The sequence below is a fragment of the Scyliorhinus torazame genome, chromosome 10 (assembly GCF_047496885.1).
Source record: "Scyliorhinus torazame isolate Kashiwa2021f chromosome 10, sScyTor2.1, whole genome shotgun sequence".
NCBI classification, from domain to species: domain Eukaryota; kingdom Metazoa; phylum Chordata; class Chondrichthyes; order Carcharhiniformes; family Scyliorhinidae; genus Scyliorhinus; species Scyliorhinus torazame.
This window is the reverse complement of record NC_092716.1, coordinates 6,743,309-6,759,901: the sequence shown is the minus strand read 5'-3', so window position 1 is coordinate 6,759,901 and position 16,593 is coordinate 6,743,309. Positions and strand designations below refer to the sequence as shown.

At 47.4% G+C, this 16,593-nt stretch overlaps 1 protein-coding gene across 4 annotated transcripts in view; it reads right to left on the bottom strand.

Moving 5' to 3' along the window:
- Positions 1-16,593, bottom strand: part of LOC140430327 (protein LSM14 homolog A-like) — a 115,469-nt gene that overhangs the window by 15,973 nt on the left and 82,903 nt on the right. For all 4 annotated transcript variants that reach the window (XM_072517774.1, XM_072517776.1, XM_072517773.1 and 1 more), the window contains exons 6-7: positions 12,093-12,173; positions 8,746-8,916 (exon numbers count right to left, since the gene is read on the bottom strand). In XM_072517774.1, the coding sequence (XP_072373875.1) occupies positions 8,746-8,916; positions 12,093-12,173 (252 nt within the window). The remainder of the gene's footprint in view (positions 1-8,745; positions 8,917-12,092; positions 12,174-16,593) is intronic.

Here is a 16,593-nt window from a genome sequence, read left to right as displayed (position 1 = left end):
CTACCTTTCAACAATTACCATGCTTCAAAAAGTATTTTACTGGTTGTTAAATGCTTTGGCCGGTCTGCAATCATGGAATGTGCTGTAGAAATGAAAGTCCTTCCTTCTCTGCAGATGCTGACTTGCCTTGTGCATTTTCTGTCTTCTATATATTTCAGTGCCTTCTAGGTGTAATTTCTTTTGCTTGTCCTTTTTCCAAGTTTCTCTGTGCTACTTACCTTGTCTCCAACCCTACACAGGCACGTTGTTCTATTTAATTAATAGGTTTGAGACAGCGAGTTGTGAAATGGAAGGAATGAGATTAAGTTCACTTTCCTATGCGTTTTATATTTCAAACATCCTGAAACAATTTAAACGCGAATTATTAGGCCAGTTCTTACGGTGTACAAAATTTCTATGCAAAGAGCAGAGACAAACAAGCATATAATGTTGTTCACATGGGTGTGGATTGATGTTTTTCTGAAATACCACAACATGCAGAAGTCAGTCTCATTTTAACAGCACATCCAAAGGACTGCAGTGGAACTCTCCTTCAGTCCTACTTGCGGTGTTAATGTATGATACATGCTCAGCTCCTGGCATTGATCTTGAACCCGTTGTGTTTTGATTATACTTCAGGAACGCGACTAAGCCAAGCAGACACTGCAAAACTCTGCTTTTTTTTTGACAGCTCTTACGTGAAGGGCTCTATTTTGTTCTGCTCCACAGGTTAGAATAGCAAAGATCCACCGTAACTGCCTGATGAGTGTCATTATCCTACTCTTTCCCGGCAGCTTTGTAAACCGTTGACTTCCGATGGCAGCATGTAGCGAGAGGTCGCACACAAGGTAGCTCCTGACAGGGTTCTTAATTTCGGCGTTTTTAAAATCCTGTTTCTGGGGTTATTTTTTTGAAAAATCCCATCCACCAGCTAATATAAGGTGGCCACAGTAAAGAGATGCCAGAAAAGGCCAGGGGAAAGAAACCTGTGGATAGAAGTTAGTCGATGGATTCGGCAACTTCACAAGTCTCCTCAACGGAGAAAATGGCGGAGGCTGCACCTGTGACACCGGCCATTCCAATCGCACCGATATCTCCGCTAACAACGGAGTTCGAGAAACAGTTTGAGAAGCAGTGCAGAGTAATGAAGCTACTTTGGAGTTTTGGCTCCTTTTCTGGGCACAAGTTGAATCTGGATAAGAGTGAATATTTTCCAGTCAATCCCCTACGGAGGGGAGACAATCTGGGGCTGTTATCTTTCGTCTTGCCAGATCCAGTCATCGTTATCTGGCTATCCAGGTGATCCATGATTGGGCCTTGCTTCATAAACTGAACTATGCCAGTCCTCCTTGGAGTTATTATTGGGCCGTCAACATTGTGACTGTGTTGCTGTGGATTAGCGATCCGAGTTCCATTTGGGAGAATGGAGGTGATTTATTGGAGGGGCTCCAGTTTGGGTGCCTTGACAACTGCCTCGCTTCCGTTTTCCCCTGCGAGTTTTTAAAAACCCGGTGGTGATGTCCACCCTGAGGATATGGAAGCAATTTAGACAACATTTTAGGCTTAGCTCTATGTTGTTATTGGCCCTTATCTGTGGTAAGCATCCTTTTGTGCCATCAAGTTTAGACTCAGTGTTTAGGTCAGGGGAGGGGAAGGGTCTTGTTTGTGGAGGGGGCAGTTTGCCAGTTTTGAGGAGCTGTCGGTAAAGTTTCCAATCTCTGGGGCAAATTTGTTCCGATACTTCCAGGTTCGTAACTTATTGAAAAGTACTTTCCCTTTGTTTCCCTCGTCATCACCATCCTCCCTGTTGAGGAGGATTCTGTCTGTAGCCGGGTCTGGCGGAGGGGGTATTTTGGGTATCTCTGGCCAAGTCTTGTCAGTGGAGCTGACCCCAGTGGATGAGGTGAAGCTGAAGTGGGAGGGGGAATTGGGACCTATTTTAGGTGAGGTGGTGTGGAGTGAGGCCCTTTGCAGGGTAAACTCCACATTCTCCAGTGTGCCTTGTTCTTTGGTGGCCATTTTTGGAGTTTCGGACTTGCCGGTGCTGCAGATGGGAGTGAGGGCAGATGTTAATAGCTCGAAGGAGAGTTTGGCTTGGGTAGAGGTCTTCTACTTCTACATGGGGGTGATAGAGAAGAGTTACAGGGAGGTAGCCACACCCAAGGTACAGGACAAGGGTAGCTGGGTTACAGTCAGTGGAAGGAAAACGAACGGGCAGTCAACACAGGGATCCTTTGTGGCCGTTCCCCTTCAAAACAAGTATACCGTTTTGGATCCTGTAAAGGGGGGGCGGGGGGGGGGGGGGGGGGGGGGGGGAGAGAGAGAGAGAGAGAGAGAGAGAGAGAGAGAGAGAGAGAGAGAGAGAGAGAGAGAGATATGACCTACCGGGCGAAGGCCCAAGCGGCCAGGTCTCTGGCACTGAGCCTGACTGTGTGGCTTAGAAGGGAAGGGGGGAGAATAGAAAAGCAATAGTGATAGGAGACTCAATGGTTAGGGGAATGGATTGGATAGGAGATTCTGTGGTCGCAAACAAGACACCCGGAAGGTCTGTTGCCTCCCGGGTGCCAGGGATGTCTCGGATCGAGTCTACAGGATTCTTAAGGGGGAGGGGGAGCAACCAGAAGTCGTGGTGCATTTAGACACCAACGACATAGCTAAGAAAAGGGATGAGGATCTAAAAAGTGGTTTTAGGAAGTTAGGTTGTGAAGTGGGAAATGGTTCAGGAGGGCACTTGGCACAGAAGATGGCTGCCTGATACACAAGATGGAGACACAGAGAATAAAGCAGACATAACTGATGCCTGGAGCCCAGCGGGGTGCCAGTGGGACAGATAGGAACAGATCCAGGACAAAGGGAGCCAGACAGGAAGATTAAGAAATACATAAATGCGGGACACCACTTGAATAAAGCTGACTTCAGCCAAGTTGTACACAATGATATGCTAATACAAATGTCTTGGGCCATTTCCTAAAACAAAGGGACAATCGATACTGCTTTCCTGCTGCTACCTGTAACCTGTAAAACCTCTTTAACTATAACCATGTGTAAATGGCAAAATGCTTACAAATAGCGATGTACAATCTATAAAATGTTTAAAGATAGCAAGGTGATAATTGTTTTGTATCTGGGCCCATTGAACCTAAAGTATAAAATGAATGACTGCCATTTAAACCACGAGAAAGGCTGGCTACCGTACCGCGGGGTACGTACGCTTTCTCCCGAAGCTTCGAGTAACAATAAACTGCACTAATTGGACACAGCAAGTCTGACTCCTGAAGTGGTTGATTTTCCTACAACAGGTTGGAAGCTAAAGAGCAGGACAAGCAGAGTAATGATCTCAGGATTGCTACCGGTGCCACGTACAAGTGAGGCAAGGAACAGAGAGCGAGTGCAGCTGAACACGTGGCTACAGGGCTAGTGCAGGAGGGAAGGATTCAGATATGTGGATCATTGGTATATCTTCTGGTGAAGGTGGGACCTGTACATGAAGGACGGATTGCAACTGGAGGAGCACCAATATCCTGGGTGGGAGGTTTGCTAGAGCTCTTCGGTAGGGTTTAAACTAGTTTGGCAGGGGGGGTGGGAACCAGAGCTATGGATTAGAGGATAGGGTAGCTGTTGAACAGGCAGAAATAGTATGCAGCAAGTCTGTGAGGAAGATAGACAGTTGATAGGGCAAAGTTTCACTCAGTGGAATGGGTCAAAGTGTGTCTGTTTCAATGCAAGGAGTGTCAGGAATAAGGGAGATGAACTTAAGAGCATGGATCAGTACTTGGAACTACGATGTTGTGGCCATTACAGAGACATGGATTTCACAGGGGCAGGAATGGTTGTTAGATGTTCCGGGGTTAGATGCTTTCAGAAGAATAGGGAGGGAGATAAAAGAGGAGGGGGAGTGACACTGTTAATTAGGGAGTGCACCACAGCTGCAGAAAAGGAGGTAGTTGAGGAGGGTTTGTCTACTGAGTCAGTATGGGTGGAAGTCAGAAACAAGAAAGGAGCAGTCACTTTATTGGGAGTTTTCTATAGACCCCCCAATAGCAGCAGAGAGATAGAGGAACAGATTGGGTGGCAGATCTTGGAAAAGTGCAGAAGTAACAGAGTTGTTGTCATGGGTGACTTCAACTTCCCTAATATTGACAGGAACCTCCTTAGTGCAAATGGTTTGGATGGAGCAGATTTTGTCAGGTGTGTACAGGAAGGATTCCTGACTCAATATGTAGATAGGCCGATTAGGGGGGAGGCCATATTGGACTTGGTGCTCAGCAACGAACCAGGCCAGGTGTCAGATGTCTCGGTGGAAGAGCATTTCGGTGACAGTGACCACAACTCCTTGACCTTTACCATAGTCATGGAGAGGGATAGGAACACACAGTATGAGAAGGTATTTAATTGGGGGAGGGGAAATTATACGGCTACTGGATAGGAGCTGAGGAGCATAAAGCGGGAACAATTGTTCTTGGGGAAATGCACAACAGTAATGTGGGGGTTGTTTAAGGAGCACTTGCTGCGAGCGCTGGATAGTTTTGTCCCACTGAGACGAAGGAATGGTAAGGTGAAGGAGCCTTGGATGACAAGAGAAGTGGAGCTTCTAGTCAAGAGGAAGAAGGAAGCTTACGTAAGGTTGAGGAAGCAAGGATCTGGCACGGCTCTAGAGGGTTACAAGGTAGCCAGGAACGGACTCAAAAATGGACTGAAGAGCTAGAAGGGGGGCATGAAAAAGCCCTGGCGGGAAGGATTAGGGAAAACCCCAAGGCATTCTACACTTATATGAGAAATAAGAGGATGATCAGAGTGAGAGTAGGGCCGATCAGGGATAGTGGAGGGAACTTGTGCCTAGAGTCTGAGGAGATGGGGGAGGCCCTAAATGAATATTTTGCTTCAGCATTCACGAGAGAGAGGGAACTTGTTGCCCATGAGAACAGCGTGAACCAGGTTTATAGGCTCAAATAGGTTGATATGAAGGAGGAGGATGTGCTGGAAATTTTGAAAAGTATCAGAATAGATAAGTCCCCTGGGCCTGACGGGATATACCCAAGGTTACTACGGGAAGCGAGGGAGGAGATTGCTGCGCCGTTGGCGATGATCTTTGCGTCCTCACTCTCCACTGGAGTAGTACCGAATGATTGGAGGAAGGCGAATGTTGTTCCTCTGTTCAAGAGAGGGAATAGGGAAATCCCTGGGAATTAAAGACCAGTCAGTCTTACGTCTGTGGTGAGCAAAATATCGGAAAGGTTTCTGAGAGATAGGATTTATGATTATTTAGAAAAACATAGTTTGATTAAGGATAGTCAGCATGGCTTTGTGAGGGGCAGGTCATGTCTCACAAGCCTCACTGAATTCTTTGAGGATGTGACGAGGCACATTCATAGAATTTACAGTGCAGAAGGAGGCCTTTCGGCCCATCGAGTCTGCACCGGCTCTTGGAAAGAGCACCCTACCCAAGGTCAACACCGCCACCCTATCCCCATAACCCAGCAACCCCACCCAACACTAAGGGCAATTTTGGACACTAAGGGCAATTTATCACGGCCAATCCACCTAACCTGCACATCTTTGGACTGTTGGAGGAAACCGGAGCACCCGGAGGAAACCCACGCACACACGGGGAGGATGTGCAGACTCCGCACAGACAGTGACCCAAGCTGGAATCGAACCTGGGACCCTGGAGCTGTGAAGCAATTGTGCTATCCACAAGGCTACCGTGCTGCCCCAAGGCTGGTCGCCTTCATTGATGAAGGTCGGGCAGTAGATGTGGTGTATATGGATTTCAGTAAGGCATTTGATAAGGTTCTCCATGGTAGGCTCATTCAGAAAGTTAGGGGGCATGAGATACAGGGAAATTTGGCTGTCTGGATACAGAATTGGCTGGCCGAAAGAAGACAGTGAGTGGTAGTGGATGGAAAGTATTCCTCCTGGAGGCCGGTGACCAGTGGTGTCCCGCAAGGATCTGTTCTGGGACCTCTGTTCTTTGTGGTTTTGACAAATGACTTGGATGAGGAAGCGGAAGGGTGGGTTAGTAAGTTTGCCGATGGCTGGGGGAGTTGTAGATAGTGTTGAGGGTTGTTGCAGGTTACAACAGGACATTGACAGGATGCAGAGCTGGGCTGAGAAGTGGCAGATGGGGTTCAACCTTGATAAATGTGAAGTGATTCATTTTGGAAGGTCGAATTTGAATGCTGAATACAGGGTTAAAGGCAGGATTCTTGGAAGTGTGGAGGAACAGAGGGACTTTGGGGTCCAGGTACATAGATCCCTCAAAGTTGCCACCCAGGTTGATCGGGTTGTTAAGAAGGCGTATGGTGTGTTGGCTTTCATTAACAGGGGGATTGAGTTTAAGAGCCACGAGGTTTTGCTGCAGTTTTATAAAACTCTAGTTAGACCACACTTGGAATATTGTGTCCAGTTCTGGTCGCCTCATTATAGGAAGGATGCGGATGCTTTGGAGAGGGTACAGAGGAGATTTCCCAGGATGTCTTATGAAGAAAGGTTGAGGGAGATAGGGCTTTTCTCACTGGAGCGAAGAAGAGAGGTGACTTGATAGAGGTGTACAAGGTGATGAGAGGCATGGATAGAGTGGATAGCCAGAGACTTTTCCCCAGGGCTGAAATGGCTGTCACGAGGGGGCATAATTTTAAGGTGATTGGAGGAAGGTATAGGGGAGATGTCAGAGGTAGGTTCTTTACACAGAGAGTGGTGGGTGCATGGAATGCACTGCCAGCAGATGTAGTGGAGTCAGAGTCATTAGGGACATTTAAGCGACTCTTGGACAGGCACATGGACAGCAGTAAATTGAAGGGGTGTAGGTTAGGTTGATCTTATGATGTGGAGATGCCGGCGTTGGACTGGGGTGAGCACAGTATGAAGTCTTACAACACCAGGTTAAAGTCCAACAGGTTTGTTTCGATGTCACTAGCTTTCGGAGCGCTGCTCCTTCCTCAGGTGAGGAAGGAGCAGCGCTCCGAAAGCTAGTGACATCAAAACAAACCTGTTGGACTTTAACCTGGTGTTGTAAGACTTCGTAAGGTTGATCTTAGATGAGGATAAATGGTTGGCACAACATCGTGGGCTGAAGGGCCTGTACTGTTCTATGAACTGGCCCAAAGGTCTGTGCTCTGCCGACAACAGGTGGTGATTGAAAACATTCCAGTGGGATCAAATCCAAAGGTGACACAGGAGCACAGTTGCTTCACAGCTCCAGGGTCCTGGGTTCGATTCCGGTCTTGGGTCATTATCTGTGCGGAGTCTGCACATTTTCCATGTGTCTGCGTGGGTTTCCTCCGGGTGCTCTGGATTCCTCCCACAAGTCCCAAAAGACGTGCTGTTTGGAGAATTGGACATTCTGAATTCTCCCTCTGTGTACCCGAACAGGCGCCGGAATGTGGCGACTCGGGGCTTTTCACAGTAACTTCAATAAAGCTTTAATGTAAGCCTACTTGTGACAATAAAGATTATTATGGTTTCACTTTTGATTCTGCAGCCTGGATGGGGGAATCTAACTCTCTCCCAAAGGTCCAGCTAATGCTCTACATAAGGCCACTGAGAGAGCTGACTCTGTCTCCAGCAAGTCTGGGTGCTATTCTCTTAAGACAGCAGAGGCCTGAACTCAAACACGAGCTGAAACGTGATGTGAAAAAAGTGCCCATACATAAATTATAGACCTTAATGTGAACGTCGAGCTGAAGGCCCAGTTTGAAAAGAAATAAAGCATCTCTTCAGAAAGCCTGCTGCCTGCAAGTGCTGTATTGAATGAATGATTCTGCAAAGATGACTATTATAATAATAATAATCTTTATTGTCACGAGTCAGCTTACATTAACACTGCAATGAAGTTACTGTGAAAATCCCCTAGTCGCCACATTCTGACGCCTGTTCAGGTACACGGAGGAGAATTCAGAATGTCCAATTCACCTAACAGCACATCTTTCGGGACTTGTGGGAGAAAACCGGAGCACTCGGAGGAAACCCACGCAGGCACGGGGTGAACGTGTAGAGTCCGCACAGACAGTGACCCAAGCCGGGAATCGATCCTGGGACCCTGGAGCTGTGAAATAACAGTGCTAACCACTGTGCTACCGCGCTGCCCTCCTATTAACCAGAGACTTTAATCAGCGAGCATACTGTGAGGAAAGTGTGCTAAAGAACCACCATTTGAAGCAATGATTCTTATCTTTTGATCTTCATCCTTATTATTCTTATCCCCCCCCTCTGCTTGTCTGCCTTATGTGTGTGGGTAGATGACAGGACAGTTAAAGGGAATAGTAGATTAGCTTATCGGTACCCAGTGGTATTTATTGCATTTTTCATCATTATTCTTGTTATAAATAAACAGTTATTGTGTTTCAACTTACAAACCTGGTGAGTGTAGCTGATGAGCAGCCATTGGTTCGGCAATTCTTATAAGAATTATTGGTTAATTCACTTGTGCTGCGACTCTGGGTCGAGTGGGGCTGGAATTAACCGTGGACTTGCCCAGGGTGTCGATACAGTACCACCATGGTTAAAAACAACAGATCCTGAAGGAAAAGCACCAGAGTTGCACTCTCCAAACCACAACATTTTAACGTGTTGGCCACATGGTCTAATTTTCCCACCAGGCCCGGATGTGGGAGCCAGACCAATCAGGTGAGACAACAAAGGGCATCAATGAGAACACATTCATGCAGTAAATGCAACAATTAGGAAATGCACCCGTCCTTAGCTGTGGAAGTTGCTGGACGCAAACTGTAGCCTCATCAAAGAGCAAGGAGAAGAAAACAAAATTACCTTTCAATTTCAGCTTATTCTGGAACTCTCTATCTATCTCCTCTTTGTTAAACTGTGCATTAGCACTCTCAAAGTCAAAGTCTTTTTCGAACTTCATTGGACCGTCTCTTCGTACAGCAAATCTTCCCCTTCCTCGGCTCCCACCACGTCCTCGCCTGACAGCCTGGCCCCCTGATAACCAGGAGAGAGCATGTTAGTACATCAAGAAGCCAGGTCAGAACCGGGAACAGCAGCAAGATGGTCAGCATCACAACTTCAAACAGCCACAGTTACAGCATTGAAGACTGCAACAAAGACACGGTCTTCTTTGTAAGATACCTGCAACAATCCAGTATCTCGGCTACAGTGCAGTCCAACTAAAGAGGAACATCAATAAAGCAATAAATAAAGCAAGTCAATACGCATCTGTGATTGGACATGCTGATCAAGAGGCTTACACCACCTCATAACCCCTTCAGACAGCCCGTAATCAATCGCAGCTTAAAACTAAAACTACAACCAAGTTTAAACTGCAACCTTGAATCCAGATCATCCCCAAGGCTCACTTTATCATATAATAACCTTTATTAGTGTCACAAGGAAGCTTACATTCACACTGCAATGAAGTTACTGTGAAAAGCCCCTCGTCGCCACATTCCAGCGCCTGTTCGGGTACACAGAGGGAGAATTCAGAATGTCCAATTCACCTAACAGCACGCCTTTCAGGTCTTGTGGGAGGAAACAGGAGCACCCGGAGGAAACCCACACAGACACGGGAAGAACGTGCAGACTCCGCACAGACAGTGACCCAAGCCGGGAATCGAACCTGGGACCCTGGCGCTGTGAAGCAACAGTGCTAACCAGTGTACTATCAACAAGTGAAATGTACATTGGTAAAATCAGGAGTATCTGGACAGAATGAGTCTGTCAACTGTAGTGAAGGGGCATTTTTACTGTGCCCTGAAATACAATTTCAGGGTTTAAGCAATGTGTGTCCGTGTGGAGTTTGCACATTCTCCCCCGTGTCTGCATGGGTCTCACCCCCGCAACCCAAAGATGTGCAGGGTAGGGGGACTTGCCACGCTAAATTGCCTCTTAATTGGATAAAAAATGAATTGGGTACTTCAAATTTATTTCAAAAAAAGTACAAGTTCCTTCAACTCAGTTCGCCAGCAGTATTTTCAGGATTTCTTCCTTCAGAGCTCAGAATATCAGCCTGGTCTCCCTGGCACACACAAACCAACTGCAGATGTGTTGCTTGCCCACATCTGTGTGTGGGTCCAACTCTACTACAGTTCTATAGAAGGTTCAACGGACTCGAAACATTAACCCCCTCTCTCTCTCTCCACTGATGGTAGCCATGATGTGGAGATGCCGGCGTTGGACTGGGGTGAGCACAGTACGAAGTCTTACAACACCAGGTTAAAGTCCAACAGGTTTGTTTCGATGTCACTAGCTTTCGGAGCGCTGCTCCTTCCTCAGGTGAATCCTGAGGAAGGAACAGCGCTCCGAAAGCTAGTGACATCGAAACAAACCTGTTGGACTTTAACCTGGTGTTGTAAGACTTCGTACTCCACTGATGGTGCCAGACCTGCTGAGTTGATCCACCATTTTCAGTTTTTATTTCTGTTTTCCAGCATCTGCAGTATTTTGCTTTTATTTACCCCCCCCCCCCCCCCCCCCCCCCCGCAAAGCTATATTTTGGCAACTTATTAAAATTAAATAGGAAAAACATGTTAAGCACCAGTGATTTTTACTAAATTAAACCCACTCCTTTCTTGTGCAAGCAACCAAATGTTACTTTTGGATAACTGTTCAAGAGCCAGGAGGCCAACAACAGCTATAAAACCATCCTGCAGTCCCAAAATTATTCAAACTGGAAAACGCTTTTGCCACCTTATAAGTAATCGCAATCAGATATGCCCCCCCCCCCTCCAGTTTTCTAAATGTATCTTGTACTTGGCATCTCAATGTACCTTTTGCTTATCCTGTCAGCCTCTTGAAAAGACCAATTTCCAATCAACTTATATTTATGCAACAAAACTTTATGCGAACCAAATCTTGAAAAAGGTATTTCAGAAATTACATCATCATTCTGGACAGAAAAGTAGATTCCAGAGACGTGTCATTAGTCACAAGAGATTCTGACTGTGATGGAAGAGAACCAGATCATGGAGACGAAAGGGAAAGTGGAACTCCATTTCAAAGTGAAACTCTGAGCAGGATCAATGGCCCTAGCTCTTCTGTTGGGTCAGTTAGCTTTAAAACGCAAATTTGTGATCATCGACATTTTACAGATATTATCGAGACATGGGGCGGGATTCTCTGACCCTACGCCGGGTCGGAGAATCGCCGGGAGCTGGCGTGAATCCTGCCCCGTCCCGAAGTCTCCGCCACCAGAGATTCCGCGGGGGCAGGAATCGCGCCGAGCCGGTCGGCGGGGGCGGGAATCGCACTGCGCCGGTTGGCGGGCCCACCCCCGCCGATTCTCTGGCCCACGATGGGCCGAAGTCCCGCTGCTGGAATGCCTGCCGCGCCAGCGTGGATTAAACCACCGTTTGAACGGCGGGACAAGGCGGCGCGGGCAGGCTCCGGGGGGGCGATCTGGCCCCGGGGGGTGCCCCCACGGTGGCCTGGCCCACGATCGGGGCCCACCGATCCGCGGGCGGGCCTGTGCCGTGGGGGCACTCTTTTTCTTCCGCCTTCGCCATGGTCTTCACTATGGCAGAGGCGGAAGTGACCCCCTCCCCTGTGCATGCGCGGGGATGACGTCAGCAGCTGCTGACGCTCCTGCGCATGCGCCGATCCGCGTCGCCCGGTGAAGACCTTTCGGCCCCGGCTGGCGTGGCGCCAAAGGCGTTTCCTGCCAGCCGGCGGCGCGCAAACCACTCCGCCGCGGGTCTAGCCCCTCAAGGTGAGGGCTTGGCCCCTAAAGGTGCGGAGTCTCCGCACCTTTGGGACGACCCGACGCCAGAGTGGTTCCCGCCACTCCATTACGCCGGAACCCCCCGCCCCGCCGGGTAGGGGAGAATCCCGCCCATGGTTTCAGAGCATATAAAGCCGACTACTTGCGGAGCTTCTAACTCGAATAGCTAGACGAGAATCCTTCAGCTGGAAAGAAAATTCTTAAAAACACTCTTTTTAGTCGAGGTCATCATCAACTCTCAGGAAATGAAGAGCAGGTAACACTATTCCCATTTACTTCTCAGACCATAAGACATAGGAGCGGAATTAGGCCACTCGACCCATCGAGCATGTTCCCAATTGTAGTTGGACTGACCCTGAGCCTGAAATAAAGTTACTCAGCAGTGAATGAGGTGCACTGAACAAAGAAATGGTTACATTTGGATGCGAGGCAAGTCACGTACCCGATGGCCTCCTATTTGGTTCCCGATTTTCATTCTTAAAGTGATCATTCTCCGGCCGTAGACCTTTCTGTGATTCAAAAACTAATTAAAGAAAAAAATGCAATAGTAATAATAAATAAACGGTCAGCAGGATTTTTCAAAGTGTTTCATGGTACCAACATTTCAATACTGAGGAGATTACATATTGATATTATAAACTCCAATTCAAGAGGGTACAGTAATATAACGTGAGGAAATACTCTCAAAGCACCTCGCAAGACATGGTAGCTGGAGACTTCCGTTTGGACAGTGAAGTTCTAGAGCACATTAAGATGGATACGGTATTATCAGCTGGCATAAAGGTGCATAAATCCCCTGGGCTTGATGAGCGATCACACGCTGCTATGGCAGATTACCGAGGCGTGACAGAGATAATTAAATCTTCACTGGTCACAGATGAAGTGCCTGATGACTGGAGAATAGCTGATGTGGCACCTTTATCGAAGGAGGGCAGAAGGGACAAGCCAGGTAACTACAAGCCAGTTAGCGTGACATCAGTGGGAGGGACATTATTGGAAAAAATTCCGAGGGACAGGATTAATCAGCACATAGAAAGGCTGGGATTGATCAGGGATAGTCAGCACGGACCTGTTGGCGGGAGATCCTGTCTAACTAATTTAATTGAGCTTTTTGAAAAGGTGATTAAATATATTGATGAGGGTAGTGCAGTTGGTGGTTTACATGGACTTCAGTAAGGACTTTGACAAGGTCCCACATGGAAGGCTGGTCCAAAAGGTATCATGGGATCCGAGACAAGTTGGCAAATTGGATTCAAAATTGACTTGTTAATAGGAGGCCAAGGGTGATGGTGGAAGGGTTGCTTTTGTGATTGGAAGCCTGTGACCAGAGGTGTACCACAGCGATCCGTGCTGGCATCCTTGCTGTTCGTTATATACATTAACAACTTGGATATGAATGTCGAAGGTATAATTAGTAAATTTGCAGATGACAAGAAAATTGGTGACGTTGTTGACAATAACAAGGATAGTCTTAGGCTACAGATTGATATCAGCTGGTAAATTGGACAGAACAATGGCACATGGAATTTAATCCTGATAAGTGTGAGGTGATGCATTTTGGGAGGTTAATAAGGATAGGATAGACACAATGAACGATAGCTCCTTTGTGAGTATTGAGGAACAAAGAGACCTTGGTGTAAAAATCCATGGATCCTTGAAGGTGGCAGCAGAGGTAGACAGGGTGGTGAAGAAGGCATATGGAATGCTTGCCTTCATTAGCTGGGGCAGAGAATATAGGAGCAGGGAGGTCTTGCTACAACTTTACAAAACACTGGTCAGGCCACAGATGGAATATTGTGAGTAGTTCTGATCACCACACCATCGACAGGATGTGAATGCACTGGAGAGGGTGCAGAGGAGATTCACCAGGATGGTGCCTGGGCCAGAGGAGACGGAAAGGCTGGGTTTTTTTCCCCCTGGAGTAGAGGAGGGAAAATTATGAGAGGCATAGATTGGGGCGACATGGTGGGCCGAAGGACCCGTTTCTGTGTTGTATCGCTCTAACACACAATGAAAACAGACTTCAAGTCAACGTTAGATCACAAAAAAATCCAATTTATATGGCTGCGGATGCCAGAGATAAATTAACTTGCTGGTTAATTACAAGACAGAGATCACAAGGAGGTATAAATACTTAAAAGTTGTATACTCCTCGCCAACTTCGAACTTTTATCCTGGTAAGTCAAGATGGCTTTCTTTTTTGTTTTTAAAAAATATTTTTATTTATAACAATATATAAAACAGATGTTATAAATGACAATATAAGAGGAACACACTCAACAGTTGAGAACACATCCAAACCTAACACCCTAACAATAAATTAAAAATAAAGCCCCCTGAACAACGGCCGGTGACGAACTGTTGAAAAAAGGAAATGAATGGCTGCCATCTTGGGTGGAACCCCTCTACCAACTCCCAAATGGTGTACTTGACCTTCTCCAAATGCAAAAATTCCATGAGGGCACCCAACCAGGCCGGGACACTGGGTGGAGTAGGAGACCTCCACCCAAGCAGGACTCGCCTCCAGGCTATTAACGAGGCAAAGTTGAGAGCATCACCTTCGCTCCCATCTCCAGCACCAGCTGAGTCCAAAATTGGGCACCATCAGACAAGGCTCCAGGTCAGAATCTCTGACATGGCGTTAAAAGGAGACCCGGGCAGCATGGTAGCGCAGTGGTGAGCACTGCTGCCTCATGGCGCTGAGGTCCCAGGTTCGATCCCGGCTCTGGGTCACTGTCTGTGTGGAGTTTGCACATTCTCCCCATGTTTGCGTGGGTTTCGCCCCCACAACACAAAGATGTGCAGGGTAGGTGGATTTGCCTCGCTAAATTGCCCCTTAATTGGAAAAAAAATTAATTGGGTACTCCAAATTTTTTTTAAAAAGGAGACCCAAATGTTTAACTTAGGACACGAGCAGGACGGTGGTGGCAAGGGAAATGAAGGGACGGTCTTCCACAAAAGAAATCGCAGATCTGGGTTTCCACCGGGTGCTCCGGTTTCCTCCCACGGTCCAAAGATGTGCAGGTTAGGTGGATTGGCCATGTGAAATTGCCCTTAAGTGTCCAAAAATATTAGGTGGGGTTACTGGGACAGGGTGGAGGTGTGGGTTTAAGTTGGGTGCTCTTTCCAAGTGCCGGTGCAGATTCGATGGGCTGAATGTCCTACTTCTGCACTGCAAACTCGACGATTTGATGATTCTATGAATCATCTGAGAGGCAAGGCTCCAATCAGCAAACCTTGGAAAGCAATTTAGCCTCTACGTTCAAAAGCGATATGAGTCGATACGACCCACATTCCGTAGGATCATTGTCCTTCTTCAGGATCGTAGAAATAGAAGCTTAGGCAATGAATATGTCCAATATTTTAAATTTCAGGAGTTTAAATTAATTTAAATTAAGCTAGAATTGTGCAGTGTAGGTTAAGAAGGGCTGCCCCACCCACTCACATAACTGGTTGGCAGTTAAGTGTCAGTCACTTAAATCTACCTTGATCTAAAAGCAGGTGGGGGAGGGGAGTCAATTCAGGACAAATTTAAAAGAGCAACTTGTAAACTCACTCCCAGTGAGTTCTCCCAGTGAGCCAGAGAAGACACAGCCAGAGTGAGACACAACCAAGAGTGAGTTTGGGAATTTGAATCTAGGTGGGAATTCAAAGCTTGGGGTTTTAATCCCTGGTAAGTGACTGGGAAGTAGTTTTTCTTTTCATTGTCTAATTTATTTATTCTTTCTTTTGTTTTTTGGAATTATAGTTGTAGAACTTTACCTAAGGTTTAAGACATGGCAGGAGATCCCAGACCCGTGTCATGCTCTTCGTGTGCGATGTGGGAGCTCAGGGACACGTCCACTGTCCCTGGTTCCTTCACGTGCAAGAAGTGTGTCCTGTTGCAGCTCCTGTTAGACCGCTTTACGGCTCTGGAGCTGCTGATGGACTCACTTTGGAGCATCCGCGATGCTGAGGACGTTGTGGATAGCACGTTTAGCGAGTTGGTCACACCGCAGGTGAAAGGTACTGAGGGAGATAGAAAATGGGTGACCAAAAGACAGAGCAAGAGTATGAAGGCAGTGCAGGTGTCCCCTGCGGTCATCTCCCTGCAAAACAGATATACCGCTTTGGATACTGTTGAGGGAGATGGCTCACCAGGGGAAGGCGGCAGCAGCCAGGTTCATGGCACCGTGGCTGTCTCTGCTGCGCAGCTGGGCAGGAAGAAGAATGGCACGGCTATAGTGATGGGGACTCAATCGTAAGGGGAATAGACAGGCGGTTCTGCAGACGCAATCGAGACTCCAGGATGGTATGTTGCCTCCCTGGTGCAAAGGTCAAAGATGTCTCGGAGAGGCTGCAGGACATTCTGGGGTGGTGGTGGGAGGGGGTGAACAGCCAGCTGTTGTGGTGCACATAGGCACCAACGATATTGGTAAAAAAACAGGATGACGTCCTACAAGCTGAATCCAGGGAGTTAGGAGGTAAACTAAAAAGTAGGACCTCAACGGTAGTAATCTCCGGATTGCTACCAGTGCCACGAGCTAGTCAGAGTAGGAATGTCAGGATACATAGGATGAATGTGCGGCTCAGGAGATCGTGCAAGAAGGAGGGATTCAAATTCCTGGGGCATTGGAACCGGTTCTGGGGGAGGTGGGACCAGGACAAACCGGACGGTCTGCACCTGGGCAGGACTGGAACCGATGTTCTGGGGGGGATGTTTGCTAGAGCTGTTGGGGAGGGTTTAAACTAATGTGGCAGGGGGGATGGGAACCGATGCAGGAAGTTGGAAGCTAGTAAAACAGGGACAGAAACAAAAGGCAGTAAGTGGGAAAGTGTAAGGCAGAGAAGCCATAGTCAAAAATCAAAAAGGGCGACAGTACAAGGTACAGTGATTGAGGGGAGCTCAGTGAATAAGCCCAGTAATACTGAAAGGAATAAAACGGAAAGTAAAAACATTAATG